The 22,007-nt window shown below is 55.1% G+C and overlaps 2 protein-coding genes across 2 annotated transcripts in view; one reads left to right on the plus strand and one right to left on the minus strand.

The window, feature by feature from the left end:
* Nucleotides 1-581: 581 nt before the first annotated feature.
* On the plus strand, nt 582-5,254 carry NCLIV_005860 (IMP-specific 5'-nucleotidase, related; the record flags this gene model as incomplete). Its single annotated transcript, XM_003880096.1, has 7 exons — nt 582-1,646; nt 2,034-2,187; nt 2,672-2,804; nt 3,177-3,388; nt 3,938-4,033; nt 4,537-4,711; nt 5,119-5,254. 7 exons carry the CDS (start codon nt 582-584, stop codon nt 5,252-5,254), a joined length of 1,971 nt encoding a protein of 656 aa, XP_003880145.1.
* A 2,674-nt stretch (nt 5,255-7,928) lies between these two features.
* Nucleotides 7,929-22,007, minus strand: part of NCLIV_005870 (granule-bound starch synthase WX-TsB protein,related) — a gene marked incomplete at both ends in the record, with an annotated part of 29,090 nt that continues 15,011 nt past the window's right edge. The window contains 21 exons of the mRNA XM_003880097.1: nt 7,929-8,034; nt 8,427-8,517; nt 8,945-9,404; nt 9,991-10,120; nt 10,678-10,849; nt 11,368-11,472; nt 11,973-12,052; nt 12,563-12,671; nt 13,010-13,154; nt 13,405-13,561; nt 14,135-14,240; nt 14,750-14,876; nt 15,555-15,724; nt 16,274-16,362; nt 16,592-16,641; nt 17,171-17,287; nt 17,817-17,935; nt 18,465-19,384; nt 19,959-20,608; nt 20,819-20,949; nt 21,450-21,701. Of these exons, the coding sequence (XP_003880146.1) occupies nt 7,929-8,034; nt 8,427-8,517; nt 8,945-9,404; nt 9,991-10,120; nt 10,678-10,849; nt 11,368-11,472; nt 11,973-12,052; nt 12,563-12,671; nt 13,010-13,154; nt 13,405-13,561; nt 14,135-14,240; nt 14,750-14,876; nt 15,555-15,724; nt 16,274-16,362; nt 16,592-16,641; nt 17,171-17,287; nt 17,817-17,935; nt 18,465-19,384; nt 19,959-20,608; nt 20,819-20,949; nt 21,450-21,701 (4,286 nt within the window). The remainder of the gene's footprint in view (nt 8,035-8,426; nt 8,518-8,944; nt 9,405-9,990; nt 10,121-10,677; nt 10,850-11,367; nt 11,473-11,972; nt 12,053-12,562; nt 12,672-13,009; nt 13,155-13,404; nt 13,562-14,134; nt 14,241-14,749; nt 14,877-15,554; nt 15,725-16,273; nt 16,363-16,591; nt 16,642-17,170; nt 17,288-17,816; nt 17,936-18,464; nt 19,385-19,958; nt 20,609-20,818; nt 20,950-21,449; nt 21,702-22,007) is intronic.

Below are 22,007 nucleotides of genomic sequence, written 5' to 3' on the forward strand. Positions count from 1 at the left end.
AAAGGCATCTTCCGCCGGTTTGACCACCAGCTGATACATTTAGGCAGGCTTCACCATGGGTTTACAAAGAGCGGGTGTGTAGAGAAACGGGCGGATTGTCTCGCCACGCTTGCCAGCGCATGCACAGCGCCGTCCGTCGCCAACACCAAACAGACCGGAAAGGGGCGTGCTACTCGGCCTACCCGGGAAAAACAAGGGAAAGAGAGATTGCGGCGTGTCCCGCAGCAACTTTCGAACTCAAGAACACGGGACTTGTCCCCTTTGTGCTGTCTTGAAAAAGGCTCTTGTGACTCACTGAATGCCTCAGTGCGCCCAAATCTACGTGTCAGGGTGCCCGAGGGAAAAGCGACACTTTGGTTCCGTGGCAAAGGCAACTTTTCCGTGTCCTGCGGGCGCGTTGCAACAAGACAGCGCGCGCGTTCCGCTCCACGGTTTGCGGTATGTCCCTCTGGTTCATTTTGTCTAAACATTTGCCGAGACAGAGCTTCCCATTCGGTCTCCTCGTTTTGAAAGGTTTCTCCAGTCCCATCTTTAGCCTCTTCTCTGTAAACGGTTGGACGCCGGTTTGACGCGTCCTGACCATGGCGCCTCATCCCCCGAGAGACAGCGGGGAGATTCACTCGCCGCTCGCCCAGCGTTTTCAGGATTTGCCTCATCGTCGAGGGGCCGAAGCGCCTTCGCCGAGCCAAACAGCTTCGCCGCCCGCCACCGATTCAAGCGACGCACCGGCGTCTCCCGCCACCGATTCAAGCGACGCACCGGCGTCTCCTGCCACCGATTCACGCGACGCACCGGCGTCTCCCGCTGTCTGCGCCAAGCCGTTCGTTTCGAGCCCGTTCTGTGTCTCTTCAGGCGCGGGCATCGACGGAGCTTCAACAGGCTCGTGGGACAGGGACAGCCTGCAGGCCGGTGACGCCGTGGTGGGGCGACGACGGTTTGCGGCCAACCACTTTCTTCCGCTCCTTACCGAGCTGTTTGTCGCTCTGTTCAAAGCCCACTGCTTCTCCTCACTCGTCGTCCGCGTCCTCCAGGCGATTGAGGAAGAGATTGTCGTCGACGACGCGTTTGTTCCCTACCTGACGACGCCTCGGTCCAACGCCGCCTGGTCGACTCCGAGATGCGGATCTGCAGACACCGGCGAGAGCGCAGCCAGCGCGGGGCTTCGCGGCGACGCGCGCGGCTCGTTTTCTGAGCCGGAAGACGAGACCAGTGGCGAGTCTCCCCCTCGGTCGCCTCCCAGCGATCCCGACGCTTCGCTGGACCCGTTGTCTCCGGTTGTGGACGCTGCGCCCGCACGCTGTGTGCGGAAAGCGAGCGCAAAGTGGCCGTTGTTCTGCCCGCCCACCATCTCTTCCTTCGGTTCCCTGTCTTTACACCCCGCCAGCGGACCTATCGCGTTTCCGCATGCAACGTTCGAGCCTGTGCCTGGAGGCGGCGCGAACCTCAGACACTTGTGGAGCTCCGGACCCGGCAGTCTCGCTGGTGCAGGCCTCGGGAGGCTCCGGCACGAAGGCGAAATGCGCTTTTTCACCAAGTTGAGGCTCGTCGAAGCCTTCCAGAGGGTGGACGCGAGTGCGCGAATGACCAAACGAAAGGTCGTGCCTCCGACCTTCCACGAGTGCCGCGCGATTCTCAATCTTGCTCAGGTACGAGAACCGGAGAGAAGAACGGCGAAACAGAACTGCAGATGACCGGCGAAAAAACAACGGAGAGGGAAGTCATAATTTGCATCGCTCGGGGGGAGAGCCCGATTGGGCCGTTCTCCGGGCAGTTAAAATCGCAGCTTGAGTTCCACGTCGCGGCCCGGTCTTGATCGCCTGAGTCTTGGCCGTTTGAAACCACCAAGAATCCGTCAGGCTTCTTTCCGCGGGCTTTCCTCTCAGCGGGTTTCCTCTCAGCGAGTTTCCTGAGGTGTGCTCAGTCGTCCCGCTGGTGGGGCTTTCCCGTGTTTCCGACCCCCCCGCCTCAGACCGCCAAAACGCTGGCAGGAGGCGCTTCTGTTTCTTCGCTCACTCCGTTTCCGCTGCATGCAGATCCTAGAGAGCCGCTCTCAGCTGCGATTAATCACCATGGATGGAGATGAGACTTTGTACCCGGACGGCGCGAACTTCACTGACGAACGGATCGCGCGAAATATCGCGGCGCTTCTGCGGAGGGGTACCAAAGTCGCCGTCGTCACAGCGGCAGGTTGGCCAAAAACCCTCGAAAGTGAAACGCGGGCCTCGTGCGCCTCGCGGGCGGGAAGTCTGAGGCGCCAGGACGGCTTCTCGTGTTGGACTGTGAAATCCAGCTTCAAATCAGACGCGTTGAGCAGAGAAGCGAAAACAGAAGATCGCGGGGAAAAAAAGACGGCGCAGGTCGACCGGAGGATGGCACGCGGGCTCACTGGCCGTGATGGTTGTACATGAAGCCATGACAGCTCAACGAGCCTTGTGCCGCTCGTGATCCTTCTCGCGTCCCTCTCGGCGTTCCCTCTTCCTTTCAGCCCGGTTTTTCTGCCTGAGAAACGCATCTGCGCCTCAGACATCCCTTCACGTTGTCGCTCCGTCCCTCTTCTCTGCGCCTTCTCTCTTCTCTCTCTCCTTTGGATCTCTTGTCCACCAGTGCGACCGCCGTCGGCCACAGACCCTCTGCCGTGGGGTGTCCTGGTGCTGTGCGCTGTCTTGTGCAGGCTACGGCTATGAGACTTCCCGTTATCAGGAGCGATTGGGGGTGTTGTTTGATTTCTTGAAAGAGGAAAAGGTGTCGGCTGAGGCCGCCGGAAACTTTTACGTCATGGGCGGCGAGTCGAACTACTTGATGCAGTGAGCTCCCTCACCGTTTCTCAGTCTAGACAGCAAACTTCACCTCAGCGCCAGCTCTTTGTAAAATCTTCTTCCCGCGCCGCCGATCCCTCTCCTGTCTCGACTTTTCTTCTCCGTCGGCAAAAGACTCTGGGTCACTCTTGTCTCCCCTGTTTCGACTCTCTCTGCGTTGCCTCCTTTCGCATTTCCTCTATCTTCTTGATCCGTCGCTGTGTCGGCGGCACACTCAGCTGCGTCTCTGACTCTGCTCTTTTCTCAGGCCTTTTCTCTACTGAGAGTCCACGCGTGGCGCCTCCGCGCTTTCAGCTTTTGCTTTCGCGCGGGGATGTCGCTTCTCCCATGGGCTCTGCTCCCTGCCTCCTTGTTTTTCAGACTTTCTCCCGAACTCACGCTCGTGCCTGTCGACGAGGCGCTCTGGACCTCCTTCCGGCCGCCGTGTCACCCGCGGGAAGCCGAGCGTCTCCTCGACATTGCCGAGGCAGCACTGCGCACTCTGAGCGAGGATCTGAGGCTGCCTGCATGCATTCTGAGAAAAGAGCGCGCTGTCGGGCTCATTCGGCGGCCCGTGAAGGAAGAAGATGACGGTGGGAGGCAGGAGGCGGTCGCATCTAGCCGTTGATACAAAGAGGAAACGGGGACCACAAATCCGTTTGCCGTTATCGCCATATATATGTGTAACCCGATACGTGGGCAAACGCACATATATCCACCTGTATATATGCATGTGAAGAAATAAATAGTCGTATTGCTTGGCGTTAAAAACGCTTTTCAGATAGATTCTCTTGCTGTCTCTGCTTTCTGGTACACGAAAAACATATACCTCTATGTTTACATATAGGACTAAAACTGCAACGGCACTTCGCTTTACCCAACACGCGTCCTGAAGGTTTTCCCCTTGATCATTCTTCCTGCCACATCGTCCAGGGTGCAGGCATATACATATATATATATATATGTATATATATGCATATATATATATATATATATATGTATATGTATATATATATATATATATATGTATATGTATATATATGCATATATATCTACAGGGTGCGTCTACCAGTTCTTTGTTGAGCTTCTCTTCCTTTTTTGCCGGCGATTCATTTCCCTTTTCTGCTTTATGCGTTCTCCAGAGAGCACGCTTGGCTTCGGCACCGCTGGCGGGATGCACCGAGAGAATTTGGAGGAGATTGTCATGCGAGTTCGCCGGACGATCCGCGACGAATTAGGTCCGTCTTTCTTCTCTTCTTTCCACACGGCGCCTTCGTGCGTCGCGACGGGGAAGGAGCGCAGCAGAAAAAGAAAGGCGATATGCTCGGGGCCTTAGTATCTGCCATGTGCATATCGTGGATACACCTTAGCCGCGTCTTGTGTGCAAGGGACTCATCGCTTCAGGCCTAGCGGTGCGCCCCTGTGACTCGGCTTTCCCCACAAATATATATATATATATATATATATATCATTGTAATACCTATTATTGCGTGCATTTGTGTCTGTGCATGCAAGTACGCATTCTCTATGGCGGTATCGAATGAGGGGCGTAGCATGTCGACGAATTCATATCAGGTGTCTGTATGCTGCTCTATATGCTTCGTTTCGAGCTCTCTGTCTCTGTCTTTCGGTGTGTATGTACACGTGCGTGATCCTTCGACAGGCCTCTCGGTTCGCTCTTTGTCTCTGTGTCTCCTGTCTCCACACGCGAGGCCAAGTGCTCGATGTGTCTCTTCTTTAGGTCCTCAATGCATGGTGCCGTGGAGTGCGTTCAACGGCGGCAAAGACGTGTGGGTTGACATAGGAAACAAAGCGGAAGGCGTGGCGATGCTTCAAGGCCTCTTTCAGCTGGTTCCGCGAGAGTGTCTCCACGTCGGCGACCAGTTCGGCGCAAGCGGAAATGACTTGCCGGCCCGGTGAGGACGAAAAACTGCAAATGACAGGTCACCCGGAAAACGAGAACAGAGCCCGTGCCGCGGTGTTCAGGCATCTGCACGCCACCTGAGGAACGCAGACCCACACATGCCTGCTTGGCGTGAGTGCGTTTACCGTATATATATATATATATATATATATATATCGAAGTGGAGATATATATACGGGACGTGTGCGTATTATGAATACATGCCTGCAACTATGCACCTATGCATATATATATATATATATATATATATATATATATATGTACGTGTGGATATGGATATGCCTGGAAACGCGAATGCACGTCCACACCCGTGTCGGCGTGTAGATTGAGATAGAAATATGGAAGGGCTGTTTCATCGGTGCTTGGTCCATGCTCTCCTGCACGTGTCTCTTCTCTCAGCGTGTGCTCTCCCACCGCATGGGTCGCGAGTCCGCAGGAGACTGCGTCAATTCTCCACGAGTTGCTGCTGGACCCGGAGAGGCCGGAGGCGCTCGTGCGCGGCGACTCGAACACGCAGGGAAAAGAACGCGAGTAAACGTCGGGATTTTTTAGGATTCTGCGAAGAGGTCCCACGTCGCCTCGCCAGGGGCACACGAAAAAGAGGAGACGCTCTGGCGAATCCTTTAGTTTTGGGGATTTTGGCTCCAGCGAGAAGACGGCGAGTGTTTTGGGCCGTGGAGAAAGGCGGTCGACTGGAGGTTGGGGGCGTTAGCGCTTTGCTTTCAGGCTCAATGTCTGAAGCCAAGGTCAGAGCGTTGTTTTTGAGACTGCATCACCGGTGGTCCGTGTCTCTCCGCATATACCTGCTCTACTGTTTGACGCACCCAAACAGCGCACCTTTTTTTTTGTCGAGAGCTCGGTTGATTGGAAGCAGGCACTGTTGCACACCTGCAAGGCGTTGCCACAAAAGAATCGGAGATGGATGCGGCGGGTCACAGCGTGGCCGCCGGGAGGAGATATTTTGAGCGTTTTTCCCCGTTTCGTCGCTACCTCTTCGTGGTCGTGTGTGAACGCGCGCGGAGATCGCGGCCAATGAGGCGACGAAACGCTGAAGAAGCATGTGTACCGGCGTGCGAGGATCCATCGATCGCCTGATGTGGCAGGCAGTAATGCGACACGCGACGTAGGAAGTGCATTCAGATTCCCACGGCAACATTTATTTTACGCCTAGGACATAGCCCGTGTGTGGAATAAGCTTAATGCCATATGATAGTGACATCCGCCGCTTTTAGGTGTCTTAGGCATTCCAGTGTGTTGGGGCGACGGTATACAGCAACCGTAAAGAACCCTATTATCTCGTAACTGTAGTCACCTATGCAGTGCCCTAGGCACAATGCCACGGATCGCCGAAGAGTCTTCTTGCTGGATAGGATTCCGTCCTATTTTTCCGCTCGCAGCGAAGTTCCGGGTGTCTAGGGTGCACGTGGAGAACTCTGCCGTTCTATCGGGAGGCACGTGCCTGCATTAAAAACCGAATCCGGCGAGCTCGCATGTGCTCATCCTTTTCCCTACGTGTTATTTCGTGACTTGAGTCTCCAGTTCCACGCTGACTCGCACTTTGAGCATCCCATGCAGGCAGCGCTCGGCCTGCAGGCGTGGTGGTACGTGTGCTTCTCCCACGGTTTTCTGTGAGAAAAAAGCGGATTGCTTTTCCCCTTTTTTTTTCCGGCAAAAACGTGACTCTACCGAGCGAAAACTCGCGAAGGTTGGTGGAATGCCGCGCGTTGCGCGTGCTGTTTCAAATAAAAAACAATCGGACAAAACTGTGGAGCACAAAACAGATCGCGTGGACAGAGGGAGAGGCTGCAGCCGTGCGACTCGGGCGACACACAAGAAACCAAGAGACACTCTCGCGCGTATTGCTGCCTCTCGACTCACACCCTTTCCTGCTCTCTTTCAACTTCTCGGTTCTCGCCTCTTCCTGGGGAAAGTGGTGCTCGTCCAGCTTCGCTCGTTCCTGTCAATCCGCCGCGACCTATCGACGTACAAGTCCGATTCTCTATTTCATTCTCGTCCCTGCGCTGCGCTGACGGACGATCGCACCTCTGAAGCGCGGTACGGTCGCTTAAGAACGGCAAGAGACGAGCATGTGGTGACGCCACGGACACACACGGCACACACGCCTACCCAGCGACGTTTTTACCATGTCGAGGCTGCGCTGGAACGACGCCTACAGACGGACATGTGCACGCGTTGGAGAAACCGATCCCTCGGCATATATGTGCAGAAACAAAAAACGGGTTTCGCTTCTGCGCACACCCTGCTTTCGAGGCTTCTTCCTGCCTCCTTAAATGAACGTGCACGCCAACAAAAATGCACGTGTATCTATGGATATATACGCATGAGGATCCACAGACCGCTTTAAGCTGTCATTCTGCAAAGCATCTGCCTACGTAGACCTGTATCACGCGCGTCACCGTTCTCCTCGGAAACCGACGCGCCTCTGCTCATCCGCACGAGACAGCGGGATGAGGGGGAGAAGAAAACGGAAACGAAACCGCACCCCCGCAGAGTTGCGCGAAAGGCCCACGCTCTCTGCAGCGTTTCTCCAGAGCCAGTTTCTCTCCAGAAAACAAAATGGGGACCGCGAAAGACGTCGGTTCTCTACAAATCGACGCTGCGGCACGAAAAACCGGGTAAAAACGCAACCCGCGGTGCACATGCTCCGTTTGCTGCCACGCCTTTTGGCAGTGCATGCACAGACGCCCTGAAAAAATAATATGTCCCTTTCTCGGATGGTGACGCTAAACGCACGGCCGCAAAATGATCGCGACCGTGCATGCAGGCGCATCCCAACTGGGAAGCATTTTCGCGATGACACGCGAACGTCCTTGCGCGAAACGAGGAACGCAATTATGCACAGACTCGTGTACCAGGGTCGACAGGCGCGACTGCTGCTTCAGCCGCTCCGCGAACCGTGGAAACGCAGGCGCCGCTCTAAACGGTTTCTCATCTGTATGCACAGATGACAGTCCCCCCCGTTTGCGACAGCAGTCCGCAGTTTACCACGGCACTCGAGGGCGTTGTTGGAAACAGGACGACTCGCCAGGAGAGGAGAACGGGAAAAACAGAAGAAACACCTGAGAGGAGCGGGCGCAGCGGTGAGGGACGACGCCGAAGCGGAAAGAGAGACGAGAGAACGAGGAGAACGCGCGACGAGGGGAAAAACAAACACACAGAGCAGGGAGAGGAGCGCGAGAGGCAAAGATTTAGGGAACCTGCAGGAAGTTGTTTTCGTTCCCCAGGCTATCGATCTGCTTGGGGGCATCTGCAACGCAAACCCACTCCCCGTCGACGACGAGTTTGTAGAAATACCTGCAACACGCCAGAGATGCGACAGACTCTCCCGTGAAGATCCACAGAATTGACAGCAAATCAGAGGAGCCCAGGAGGCACCGCACCGAAAAGTAGAAGCACACATATCTCCGCATGCATTGGTCGGAACAGATCCCATTATCTGTCCACAACTGTATGTAAAATGTATGTACATTACGACAGAGACACCCATGTACAAAAATACACAGCGACATACATAAATATAGAGATACAGATATGCATATATTATCTATGCGAATGCAACACAGGTTTACACTTTTCCCAGGCCTCAGTCTGGGGGAGGAAAGCCATCGTTTCGTAGCTCATGCGGGGATGGCCAAGTCGCGCCTGCGAAGCGACGAAGAGAGGCGACAGCCAAACTGAAGACTTACTTTCCAGGGCGGAGCGCGAGAGAAAGCACGAACGCCTGCAAAGCATTATCCCACGCCAGAGGCCGCCGAACTCGCCAGTCATCAAATGTGCCTGGAAAAAAACACCCACATCGGCAGCGAGGATTACATTCCCGCACACACAGGTACGTAGTAATAAAGATACAGAAATGGACTAATATATATATATATATGCTGCATGAGTATTTACACGCAAGCTACATACATATGTGGAGAAGAATTGGTGCATCTAAATAGATAAAAACATCACGAGAACTGCCGTGAAGATGCATGAGGGTGGATCCATCGTTTCGATTTTTTGACGGCACGCATGTAAGCACGAGGCAGGCGGCTGTTTTCCTGAGATTTCCCGTTCGTTTTCGGACCCGCTACTGCGACGGATCGAGGTCTGGGTTTTCCAGAGACTGGCACGTATTTGATTCTGCACGGGAGGAGGCTGGCTTCGTGGGGTTTGGAACTTGTTCTCTTTCGGGAGTTTCCGCCCTCGCGTCTCTCTCGACCTTCCACTTCCGCTTGTCGCTTCACCCCCTCGCCGCTTCGTTCGTCTCCTTCCCTCTCTCTGCTCTCCTGTCGCGCCTCGCCCTCGTCGCGGTCTTTACTGCCTTCACTGCTTTCGCTGTCTTCGCCGTTCGGCGAGGCGTCATCGAGGGAGTCTCCCTCTAGGCCGCAGCCGTCGGCTCTTCCCCTGGGGTCGAGGTCCCGGCCTGCAGCGCGCATGCGCATGTCGCGGTCTTCACAGAACTGGAGAAGTTCGAGCAAAGTTGAGGGAGGAAACGGCGACGTGGGTACGGGCCCGCGCGGCAGAGAGTCGATCACGGTGCCCGCGGCCGGCTTGGGAGAAACCGATTCCGAGAAGGAAGAAAAGAAGACAGAAGAAAACGCAGGAGACGCCGCCCCCGTCCGACGGCGGCGCCAATCTGCCTCAGACCACTCGGGAAGCGCCTGGAAAATTTCCTGAACCTGAAAACAAACGCAGACAGCAGACAGATGGAGACAGGAGAGACAGATCGAGAAAGAGAAAGACAGAAAGGAAAGCTGTGTCTGCATGCCTGGAGAAAAGAGACAGAGCGGTAGAGGCCTCCAAGGGCGGTGCGCCGGTGTGGCAAGCGGCCCCGAGAAAAGCAAACAAAGCGAGACAGTGCGGAGGCAGCCTTAGCTCGGAAACAAAGGTCGAGAATCTCGGGCAGAGACGCCACACAGGAGAGAGCATCGCAAGGAGAAGAAGCGAAACGCGAGGCCACGAGCGCAAGTTCTACTTATCTGCACGGATGTGTGCTCGAGGGCTTTATCAGAGAAGACATCCCCGAAACGAAGACAAAGAATCGTTGGAATGTCCCGCATCTGTTTCTCGGGTGGAGCTCCAGATGTAGTCCCACCGCTGGCCATGGACGATCTGCAGATGCCACTCTTGCGTGTTGGCAAAAAGTCGAGAAGTCTCTTGTGCATGCCTGGCGCGTCGGGGCGGACACCCGGCAGGCAGATTCGAATGTGCATGCGGCTGGGATTCGTCTCGTTGGGTCGCCGTGCATTCCGTTTCGATTCTTACCCGCTTTTCGTTGACTGGAATCTTTTTTCGCAGCCGCGCAAACTCCCCTAGCCACGCCCGCGCACTTTCCTCGCACGACACAACCGACGCTCGGGCGTTTGCGCGCAACTGCTCGTACTTGGCCCGGTCGCTGAAAGAAAACAACACGCAAATCTTCTCTGTCACACCAAACCCCGGACGCGCAAACAGCAAAGACACAAGACCCGACCACTCAACGCCAACTGGTATTCTGGTTACCCATATCTAAGACTACGCACAGGCACCCAAGCGTCCACACACATGCACACAGATGTGTCTATTGCACTTTATCTGTCCTACGTAGGTCTGTGTGAAAACGGCTGGGCTTGTCTCAAGATTTGAAGGTCGAGACACAGCATGTCGGCACAGACACACAGGGAGCCGGAAGGGATGCGGTTCGCGTCCTCTCTATCTCATCTGTGGGTGGGATTTCTCTGTACGCCTCTCTGGTGGCATCTGGTGCTCGACTGCCTCTCCGCCCCGATGAAATTCTCGCGACATCCTACGCATATACCCTTATATACATCGATATGTAGATATATATACGTTGGTAGAAACGTTTTATCTATACACTTGCATACACAGATCGGTATCGAGAACCTCCACAAGTCTGTGTAGAAGTGTGCAGGTTTGAGGCTCTGGAGGGGGGGGGGGTGAATTTCTGGTTACCCGAAGACGCGCATGGCCCTCTCAATGGCGAAGAGGAAGTCGCCTGCGGTGTATGCGTCAAAGGTGAACCCGTTGTTCTTCCGCGCATTCTCGACTGAAACTTTCCCGCCAGGGAGGCTCGGGGTGGGGTTGCCCTCGCGAACGGTGTCCTTTAGCCCGCCAGTTCTGAAGGCTGCGACAGAGAGGGGGGAAAGCGAGGAAACGAAACGAGGAGGCGACACACATAGGCGACGATTTGGCCGCAAGCAGGCGACACTCCAGACCGCGAAAGAAACACACGAGGAAGGAAATGCGCAGAGCACACACCGCACGCCGGGGCACGAACCTTCTGAAAAGATGAGACGGAAACGTTCATTCCGTCTCAAAGGCACATTGGAGAGGAAAGGACACGTCGCAGTCTCAAACACGCTTTCCACGGAAGAGACCTAGGATCCCCGCGAACGCGACAAAGAGAAGGAAAACGGAAAGAGAGACACAGACACATGTCAGGGTTGCGGTTTGTCGAGGCGGAGAGAAGACGTGCACCGGGATGGAGTGGAAAAATCCTCGTCCGATTCGCCGACGAACGCGTTCGGACACTGGCGAAGAGGGGAAACATGAGGGCGCAAGCAACTACCCGGTCTTTGCCTGCATGTTTCTGAAAGGAACGCGCCCGCGCAGAAAACCTCGCGGCAACCCCCGGAGGCTTACCAATCACCGGCGTGCCTGCAATGAAAAATTCGTGCTGCACAATGCCTCCGGGCTCGAAAAGCGAGGGCATGAGACCAAAATCGGCCCCGAGGTTGACCAAAGCGCCTGAGGAGAGCGAGAGAGGAGCGAAGAAGAGATGCGCGCGCGCACGGTCTCTTGGGGGCCTCTGCGCGCCGCGACTGAAAAGGAGGAAAAAGACAAGGCCAGGGAAAAGGCAACACCGCCGCAGGCGAAACGGAGACAACCAAGACGGGACGCAGCGAGGTGGGATACACCACCGCCGCGAGGCACTCCGCATTTGTCGACTTGAAGGATAGAGAGCGGGACGAACGCAGAAAAAGAACACAACGCCCAGATGAACAAGAGACAGAGAACGGATGAGCGGAACGCACACGCGCACGAAGACACCTTTCTGGGCAAGCGAGGAACACGTGCCGGGAGGGAGGTCAGAAGAGACGCAGACGCGAAGGCGACTCGGGGATATTCGCCTCTGGGCCTTTGGGGAAAGGCGTGCGAGACCCAACGCATGTGCGCAAGTGAGCAGCAACGTGGGACAGAGACACTGACTCTGGAAAATCCGCCGAATGATGACACGTTTGACGCACCGTTAGAGAAGAATTCGCCAGGATCGGCCCAGAAGGAGTGCGGGAAGCGCGCACGCAGATCCAGCATTTGGTTGGCACATCTGGGAGAGAAGTCGCGAACAAACTTCAAAAGACATGAGAGCCGAAGCCTTTGCTGGAACCGATTCGCCAGTCGGGAAAGGCAAGAGACAGCTAAAAGGGAGAACAGAGCGCACCAGCGCTGGACACAGGCACAACTCCTAGGTCTAGGGCAGCGTCAACCCTCAGACTCTCTGCCGGGAGACGGACCAACAAGGGTCCACGGGTCTCCCCTCCGAATGCTTTATGCTTTCCCGCTCTCTGTTTTCCTCCGTTTGTCTTCTTTGACCTTTTCATTTCTGCCTTCTTCCGGTTCACACCGCTCCCACTGCAGTCCTTGACAGACACGTTTCCTGCGGCAGCGAAGCGTTGATAACTCGCCGCTTCGAGCTCCTCTTTCCTGTCGCGACTGAGTGTTCCTCTCTCTCTCTTCCTGTTCTCTCTTCTTGCTCTCTCTTTCTCTCTCGCTTCCTCTATCTCTTCCTCTCTCTCTGTCTCCTTCTCTCTTTCAGCATTCACTCGCGGTTTCTCACCTCGCTGCGTAGCCGTCGTTCCAGTTCGCCATGCCTCCGACGAGGATCTGGACGCGCCCGTTGTACCGGCGAATCAAATTCTCGGCGAGCTCCACGATAAGGTGCACACCTGTGTGGGCGGAGAGAAGGGACGCCGAGAGGACGGAAAGAAAGAAGACACAAAATGGAGCGCGACGCATCGAGAAGCTGGCGAAGGCAACGGCGAAGCCGGCGCGTCGGCCGAGCTGCGCATGCGCCGCAAGGCAAAAAAGAAACGAGGCACATGCGTGCATGCGTTTTCCTTCTCGGCCTCACGCTCGTGTTGGCCGGAAACGGGGCACTTTCGAGACAGCTCCGCGGAAGCCGTCCCTTTCTCGCGCGCCGCAGAGACAAGCAGGTATGCTCAACCCCGATGTGTGGACACGCGAGAGAAAACCGCGCGCGGAGCAAACGGGGAGACGAGCTCACCTTTCTGCTGAGTGATGCGACCAATGAATGCGAGAAGGGGAATCGACTCATCGCCCTTCTCGAAGTTGAAGTAGCGGCATTGCACCGCAGTCTTCGCCTCCCAGTGCGTCCGAAAACCCAAATTCTTCAACCTTTCCAAGCGCAGCTAAAACACACGTCACACAGGCGCGAAAAACTGTAGATTCCACACACGCTGCTCTAGGAAACATATATACGGACATTCTGAGACAGAGGGGGATAAACATGTCCACCAGAATATATAAATGTATATATGTATGTATATGCACATCCGGAATTTACGCGTTGCAGTGTGACGCCGCCGGCTGTGTGTCGCGTCCTGGAGCAGGCGAGAAGTGACGAAACGTTTTTGAAGCAAAGAGCCGAAAGACGGATACCTTGATCGGGATGCCGTTAGGAGTGGCGAAGGGATGGTGGTGTCGACGCAGAAGCGGCGCCAGAGGGGAAGCATTTCCCTTGCCGCCTTCGTTGATCAATTCATCGCGATAGGAGGGAGACACTGTGCCCCAGCCGTCGCATTGCAGCAAGACGCAGCTGAAAAAACAAGGCAGCGTTCTCGACCTTTTTCGACGATTCGCGAGAGAAGTTTCCCAAGTTTTTCGTCGTTAGGGCGACGCGCAGAAGGCCGCAGTGAAAGCCGCAGCCTCACACGCATGCAGCACGAAACCCGACAAGAAAGGAGCATGCATTAGGGGCCAGGCGACATGCAAAGAAAAAGAAGGAAGAGAAGATAAGGACAAAGAAGACGAGAACTCGGCACCTACTCGAGGGCGGCCTCGGCTCTCTGTCTCCCTATGGTGTCACGCAAAAATGTCGACGAGCGGCGTCCCGCGCCACTCTCTTTTGAGTCTACAAGGGAAAGCAGACCGAGGTCGTGGAGCAGCGACGGGAGGGGAAGGAAGCATCTAATTTTTTACCGAGTTCAGAGACTGGGGGCGGAAGGCTGGCGCGATGCCACGGCCGAGAAAAGAAGCGAGAGACAGCGGTTTTCAAGACCAGTTGGAGCGACTGTGGGTCGGGACTCAGCAACTTAATGCGGAAGAGAGAAGAGAGAGGAGACAGGGAAGAGAGAGATAGAGACACACAGAAAAAGAGAGGAGAATTTACCGGGAAGGGTTGATGACGAAATTATGCCAGTGAGGGTCTACAAGTAGATCCGTTGGGAGACCGTGAAGCCAATAGACGTCTTCTCGCTTGTTCAAATAAATACGCCCTGTAAAGCGTTAACATTTTGCACAGGGAGAGGAAGCACGAAAAACGAATGCATCAGAAGCAGGCACGAGAAAAAGCTGCACGAAAAACCGCAGACGCACACAGACGCAAGTATATCCCTTCATAGTTTTTTTTCTACAATGTGTCTGTGCACATTCATTTACATCGGCAATCACTGTCGACATGCAAATAGGCACGGAACGCTACAAATGTCCACGGGTGCATACGCATGCGGACACGTCCAGTGAACTGAGGGGGGAGCAGACCATCCGAGCAAAGAAATGTAAGGAAACGCGCGACGCCCAGAGAGATGCAGATACAGCCACCGCCGGAGAGTGAAGGGAAACAGATGGACAGAAGGAGAAATGCGCGCATAAAGAGGTACACGAGAAAGAAGGCCAAGGCAACAGGCCTCTAGAGAGACGGGGCGGCCAGAGGAGGAAGCGAGGACGCGCAGATTTGCGCAGAAGATCGTCTCCCGGTTGCGTCTGGTTTCGCATTTTGACGCACCTTCGTAGGACGAGTCGAGATTGTGAATGATGTGGTAGAATGTCGTCGAATCAAAGACGTTCCCGAAGAAGCGGCGTTTGGCATACGCAGGAATCAAACACGTAGGCCAATCGTTCGTGATAATCAGCTGAACCAAGGCACACAAAAGCAGCCGCATCCAACTGCTCGGATCCATACTCCCTCCAGATGTTAAAAACACATGGAAGCATATCAAGATGCGCATATATATATATATATATATATGCATGTGCAAATGCTCGTACGAGTATATCAGCACAGGACTGAGAATTTATAGTCACAGGTGTGTGTCTCTACATCCTGTTCGAACCTGGCGATGCATGTGTGTTCACGGCGAACACTCATCGTCGGCGTTCGCTCTGTGTAGCATTCGTTTCACTCTCAGCTTCCCGTGGAGGAAACTGGAGACTGTTGCCTAGACGAGACTCGCGACAACACCTCCTGGGCGAACCGAATACAGGCATGTGAACTCTGCCGCCTAGGAATATGTACCCACCCTGAAACACCAAAACTCACTTGTGTATACCTGCAAATATATATATATATATATATATATATATATATATAGGAAACGGAAAATGCATGCACCGAGTGATACCTATGCACATATATATATGTATATAAGGAAATAGCTCTGTGTAACTGCATGCAGAGGAGCGTATGGAGAGGATTTTGGGGCCGTCGATTGCCGTCGGAGGCGCACGAGGTCGGCCTGCATTCGGCTCGGATTTCGACTTTCTGCATTGCGTGTCCTTCCAAGTAGACGACAGGGTGCGTGTCCACGCACCGGCGGGATGGCCCGAAGATGGCAGAAGATTTCCAGAGCCGCCTTGGCGAAGGTGACAATAAAACGAATCTGTTCGAGGCCGTAGACATCAGGGTAGATGTAAGGAAAGACCGAGGCGCAGTGGAGGAAGAAGAGCTTCACACCTGGGACGACGGAGCCCGTATGAACACCTGAAAACACAAATCCTTTCCGGAAAATATCAAATCGTCAGCCTTCAGTCATCGTCGGTATCGCAACAGCTGTCTCGACAAGCTCGTAGCGTTGCGGACCTCTGCCGAGGAGAAAGCGAGGCACACGAGAGAAAGAGCTAGCAAAACCCCGAGAAAACGAAGTAAATACGCGAGGACCGCTGAGAGCGAAAAAGACGCTGGAGCAGGCAGCGGCGTTCAGCTGACATGCCTCCGTGTGTGTTTCCCATTCTTTCCGTTTCCAAGAATCCAACAGCATAATCTATTTTGGCGCATTTGCACTCAGCGGCGAGACCTGTCTGTTTTTTAATTCGTACGCCAAGAAAGAGAAAAAAGCTCAAGGTCGACAGGCTACAAGGACAGACGCAAACGTTCATATCAAGATATGCTTTTGTATATATAGACAAGTATATGCTTGTATTCATATATATATATATATATACATGTTGTTTTTCTTTTGTAGCAGAAGAAAAGTGTCGTTGGTGTCTCATTTTCTCTGCGTGTGGAGAGCGTAGAATCGCGTCGACGTACCGAGGGTGATGGACTCGCCTCCAACATTGACGGTGACGTTGAACGCGTGGTGAATGCCGTCTCTGGCGAGGTAATCTTGTTCGCCTTTTCTGCGGAGAACGGAAATGCGAGAAGCCGAGAGTCGAGGTCAAAAAGTTAACTGCGCGCGAGACGAGCGACCGAAAAACACCCCGGCAGAAACTGATTCGAGGCCGCGTCGAGACACCGAGAAGGCATGCAAGGGAGGTAGCGAGCGAGATCAGGTGTAAGGCGCTGCGAAGAAAGAGAAGCTGAAACGAGAGAAGAGACAAAAGAATCGACGCAAGAGAGACGATATACCGGTTTCGATCGTAGTATGGGGAGACCACCCAAACCTCTTGGCCGAGTTCCTGAAAAGAAGAGAAAAGGAGAACGCAAGCTTCCGGCTTTTCACGCAGGTGTCTCTCCAGCTCCAGTCGAGTTTTTAGTCCCTTCATAAGTCTGGCAGACTGTGCAGCGAAAGGAAAAGCAACGTGGAATAACTTTGGATCTCGATACGAAACGCGAAATGCTCGCGAAGGCGACCGCGAATCCAAGCACTGAAACCAGTTAAAAACAGCGAATATCCGTCTGATCCCCACCACGAAACTCTAGGCCATATGCATTACCATCGGAGGTATCTACCTTTGTGCACATTCGCATATACATATATGTAGCACGCATTTATGTTGAAATTCGCATTCACACGTGTATCTATATCTGTGTATATGTATATACGTTCATACGAATGCACGGATATACACTTGTATTGTTCGCCTCCAGAGCAACAACAGACCAAACAGAGTACGCACAAAGAGAGAAGGGAGCGTGGCAGACAACGGATTCGGAGAGGGTGTAGAGGAGAGTTCAGAAAAGCCGAGGACTGGTGACATAACTCACGGTAGCAAGCGTCGTTGAGAGTTCGTCTACCATGACGCCCAATCCACCCACTGTGGACCAGCGACCCAACTCGGGTGTAACAAAACAAATTGCGCCTAGCGAGTTTTTCTCCAAGACCTGAAAGCGACAACCCGAAGAGCCTGCCAAAACCCCCAGAGATGCATTGGCGGTTGGGGATCAAAAGGCGAAGCGGCGACGCGCGAGGCGAGAAAGGGAAAGGCAAAACCGAGGTAGCGGCGCGACAAGGGGGGGAAAGGTGAGAACTCGCAGAACGAGAAAGCGATGTGACGAGTGGGGAAATCCTCGGAAATCATATTCGACGATCCACGAAACGCACACCCTCAACTCTGTTAGATGACCGCGAAATCTAGAGTCTGTGTCTCCGATGCGTAACCCCTTCGGGTAGTCCAGTCTCATTTTCCACACAGATTTCAAAACCTAAACTTCAGTTGCTGGTTGTGGTTTTCACGCGTGATTCGATCGCAGCGGATTCCTTCTCACACTGTTGACACGGCCCAAACCCGGCATGCAGAGACGGGAGAGACATCGATTCCGCGCAAGAGACACTTGCGGAGAGGGACAGCGCGATGCAGCCACGGCTGCAGAAGGAAGGTTTTCTTCGACACAAAACGAGGCAGCTTCGTACCTCGTTGGCCAGAGAAATTGCAGGGGAAACGTCGCCCGCGAGCGCCTCTCCTGCCTGCGAAGACGCAGTCGGCGCCTTGCCTGCGACGAGTCTCTTCAGGCGCGCCATGAAAGTGCACGCTGAGTGAAGAAATGCAGGGACAGAAAACGCGCGACTGGAGAACCATTCCAAAGCCGCAGAGAGGCAGACTCGAGCGGCTGCGTGCGAATCAATGAAGACTGCCACAAGCCACGCAAGTCGAGAGGGACAGAGCATGCATGCAAGCGTGACACAGCCGACAGACCAGCGAAAAAGAGACACCTTCACAAGAGAAACAACGCATGCGACACGAAGCCGAAAGATCCGCGCCACCAAGGGGACCACGCAGCGCATGCAAAACGCTGAACCCCGCGTAGGAAAACAAACACTCAGCCACACATCAGGCCTTTCCCATATATAAGTATATACAGTATATACGTTACATACATATATGTATGTATATATATATATATATATATGTTATATATATATATATATATATATATATATATGCCATATAAGCATGCATACATATATATTTGCACCCGCATCTAGACATGTATACGTATCTACACACCAGTATACATCCATAAGTCATATGAACGTATATATATGTATACATGCTCGTACCGAGTTCCTCATGTCGTTCGAAGATTTTGCTGTCGGAGCAGATGCTGAAAAGTGACAAGGCAGCACTGGGTTGACTCTCTTCTTCTTGCGTTTCGTCTTCCTGGAGGTCTGTCCCGTGGCGCTGGCCTTCGAGATCGCCCAGTCTCTGCTTCGCCCGCAGACGGGTTTCTCTATAGCGCAAGGCGAAGGCAAGTTCCTCGAGAAACTCGGCCAGCAAGTCGAGCTCCGCCGCCCGCGTCTCTTCTTTGGCAAGCGAAGACGCAAACAGATCTGCGTCACCTGCGACTTGTCTCAAGATGTGAAGAACCATGTTGCCTCCCGTGGAGGTCCGCTTGCTCTCGCGAGGACCAAGCGGAAGTCTGAGGCAGTCCCCTGTGGAGCGCAACCCGCCCTCGTCAACCCCCGGCGACTGGTGAATGAGGCGCCGCAGAAGGCCTTGGAGACGAAGGAGAGAACAGCAGAAGAGCGAGGTGTACAGGGAGGAGGCGCATGCAAGGGGGGACGGGACGCATGCAAGGGGAGAGGAGGCGCATGCAAGGGGGGAGGGCGGCCGGTGGGGCAAATCCTCGCGATCCTGGGAAGCCACGGAGCTCGCGGGGGGACAGCGAAGAGACCCGAGGGAGACGGGAGGCCCCAAGGCAGACGGCATGGCGAGAGGCAACAGCGTGAAACCCCGAAGAAGCGAACTGTAGGGCGGAATCGCCGGCAGCAGGAACGGCTCAGACAAGAGCTCTTCAATCGAGATCACGTCCGGCAAAATCGCGGCGCCCGCGTCGGCGTCGCAAGCCTCGTTCACGCGCGAGGCACACGGAGAAAAGCGCGACGACGGGTGGAGCAGCGGTTGGTGAGACTGGAGGAACGTCGTGAGATTCCCTTCGCAGGTACACGTCAACAAATCGCACATCTGCAGGAGAAAGTGCCTGAAAACCCCACGCAACGAACGCCCCCCAGAGAAAAGAGCGACAACAGAGAGTTTGTGACGGCGAGAAGCGTGAGACACGCAAACCGGCTGCCAGTCGGCAGGAATAATAGTCGAGGCAAGTCTGCAGTCTAGAGAGACTTGTTGAGGGAGAAGGAAACACACTCCCCGCGCAGGGGCGTAGGAGACAGTCTCCATCGCCCTGCACGCACATGGGCCCCGGGGCCGTTCAGCGGCGCAAAACGGGTCTCGTATCGCTGGTCGCTCTTCTCGCTTCGCTGCGCTGAGCCTTGCTGCTTCACCACGCGTTTCCTTTCCATTTCGAGCCTCTCCCGTCCCCCGCCCTCTCGCCCCTCTCTCCGCTCTCCCGCCACGTTTGGGTGTTCTTTTGCTCACCTCGCACCCGCCTTGCCAACACGCTCTTCCCTTCCGCTGGAATCCTCGTTCTCTTTCTCTTTCTCTCTCTTTCTCTTTCCCTTTCGGTCTCTGTTTTTCTCTCCGACTTTCTCTCACCCCCCCTCTCCTTTTAGCGGCCTTGTGTGCTTTGCCGCCCTCGTTTTCGTCGCGAGTCTGACCAGTGTTTGATGCGGTGTTGTCGGAAGGCGGGGCGGAGCGCGTGCAGCGAGATGCTTTTGTCGTGGAGGGTTTTTTCCGACAAGTTCGTGACGACCAGGACCAGCGAGTGGCCCCTGTGCTCGGCCACGTCGACTCGCACAGAGGCGAAGCTGTCTCCATCTGACTCGTCTCCGTCGCAGTCTCGCGCTCTGGAGCTGCATTCGCGCCTGAAGGTCGCCCCGCCCGCGTTGATCTCGCCGCTTCGACTGCCCGTCTGGCTCCACGAGCGAGCGTTTCGGCCGTGTCTCCGGCCCTCGTTGCCGAGTCCCGCGGAAACCCGCGACGGCGCAGGACAGAAACTCGACACTCCTGGCTGCGAGTAGTGCGCGAGTTGTTCGCAGATGCGTTCGTCATCGAACCGCACAAAGGCGATCAGGCGGTCGTCGCCTCCCTCCGTCTCGGGGGCGTCTCCAAGGCTCTCGCGCTCGTCAACAGGCTCCACGACAGCAGAGACGCACGCGGCGCGCGCTTGTCCCCGCGACTTGGTTCGCCTCGCAGATCCGTCATCAGCCAGGACGCGCCGGCACGCAGCTACGGCAGCGGCCTGGACAGGCAAAGACGCGTCAAAGTCGGAGACGGCCTCGTGCCACTCCTCGTACACGCGATGGGCCTAAAGGAGACAAGGGACAACCCCACACAGCAGCAAAGGGCGCACACAAAGAGTGGGACGCGTCGCATGCAAGGGAGAGACGCACTCTCACGCCCAGCGACGCGGGCGACAAGGAACGCACTTCGAGTCTCGCGCTGGCGGCGTCGCAGAAGACGAGTCGACGGAAGCGCTCAAAAGGGCGAGACGCAACTTCCCAGTGAAGCGTCTCACCTGCGTTAGGCTGCTGCCGTCGGGGTTCCGGACATCCACGAGAATCGCACGGCCGCGCCGGAGGCAAGGGTCGGATTGTCTGAGTCTCCGTCGCTCGACGTAGTGGCGGTGGATGCTGTTCAGGTCAAAACCTGCGCAAAATGCAAACGGGAATCGACGAGTGGACCCTTTCCCTTTTTGTGGGGTCGGCAGTCGCACGACGACGGCCTCGCGCCTAATCGTCGCGTTTGGACTTGCTCGCAGCAAGAGGCGTCAGAGCGAGGCGGCACGCAGATACACCCCAGCGTCACGCACTCACATCGCCACAGCGCAACCCTGTATCGTTCACAATCTACGAGTCTCGCGACGGAGTGATGCCGGTTTGCACGCTGGATTGCTATAAAGATTCCGACTGTTTCCTAGTTCTGCATGCATCTGCGGTGTTGCGTTACGTGAGGATTCTCGCATTCCGGCGGATTCCTGTTGTCGCCTCTTCTGGCCCGACCGTCAGTCTCGATCCTCTCTGCTTCGAGTGTTTTTCCAAACCGGCCCAGACGTCCTGTCTCGTCTCTTTTCAGGCTCTCGGCACTTTGCGTTTTCCGTCTATCCGTGCGCGCGTTTATCCCTTCGTTGCCTCTCTCTTTCTCCTTACGCCCATTCGAGTCGTCGTCCGGCGACCCAAGCACCGCCTCCTGAACCTCTTGCTCCAGCATCGGCATCTTCCGAATACTCTCGAACCCGTCTATAAGCCGCACGCGCTCCAGGAGGGGGAGCGCAGAGTGCGGCGGCCGCGCCTCCTCTCCGTCCAGCTTGTCGGCATCCCCTTTGGGGTTTCCAGACAGTGCGCGGCCTTCGCCAAGTCCCCCCGCATCAGTGCGGGTTGCGCCGAAGGGGGTGCCGAGCCCTGCGTCGTGCAACGAAGAATGCATGCGTCATTCTTCAAAAAAGAAAGGCGACTTTCCGCGAACGGTCCCGCAAACCCGAGGCCCTCTGTCGTTCCATGCGCGACTTCACTCGAGCGAGGCGAAATCCGAAGAAAGATGTGACTCTAACTCTTGTCTCGAGAGAGAATACACACGAAAAAGGGGGATCTGGCCCGTCCTCGATGTCAAAACATGGGAACTGCAACGCGTTCAAACGGGGGGAAAGCCACCCGCCACGAAGACACCTGGGAATCTACAGATAGAGGCGCACGTATCGGTTTCCCGAG

The sequence above is a fragment of the Neospora caninum genome, chromosome II, assembly GCF_000208865.1.
Source record: "Neospora caninum Liverpool complete genome, chromosome II".
In the NCBI taxonomy this organism is placed as follows: Eukaryota; Apicomplexa; class Conoidasida; order Eucoccidiorida; family Sarcocystidae; genus Neospora; species Neospora caninum.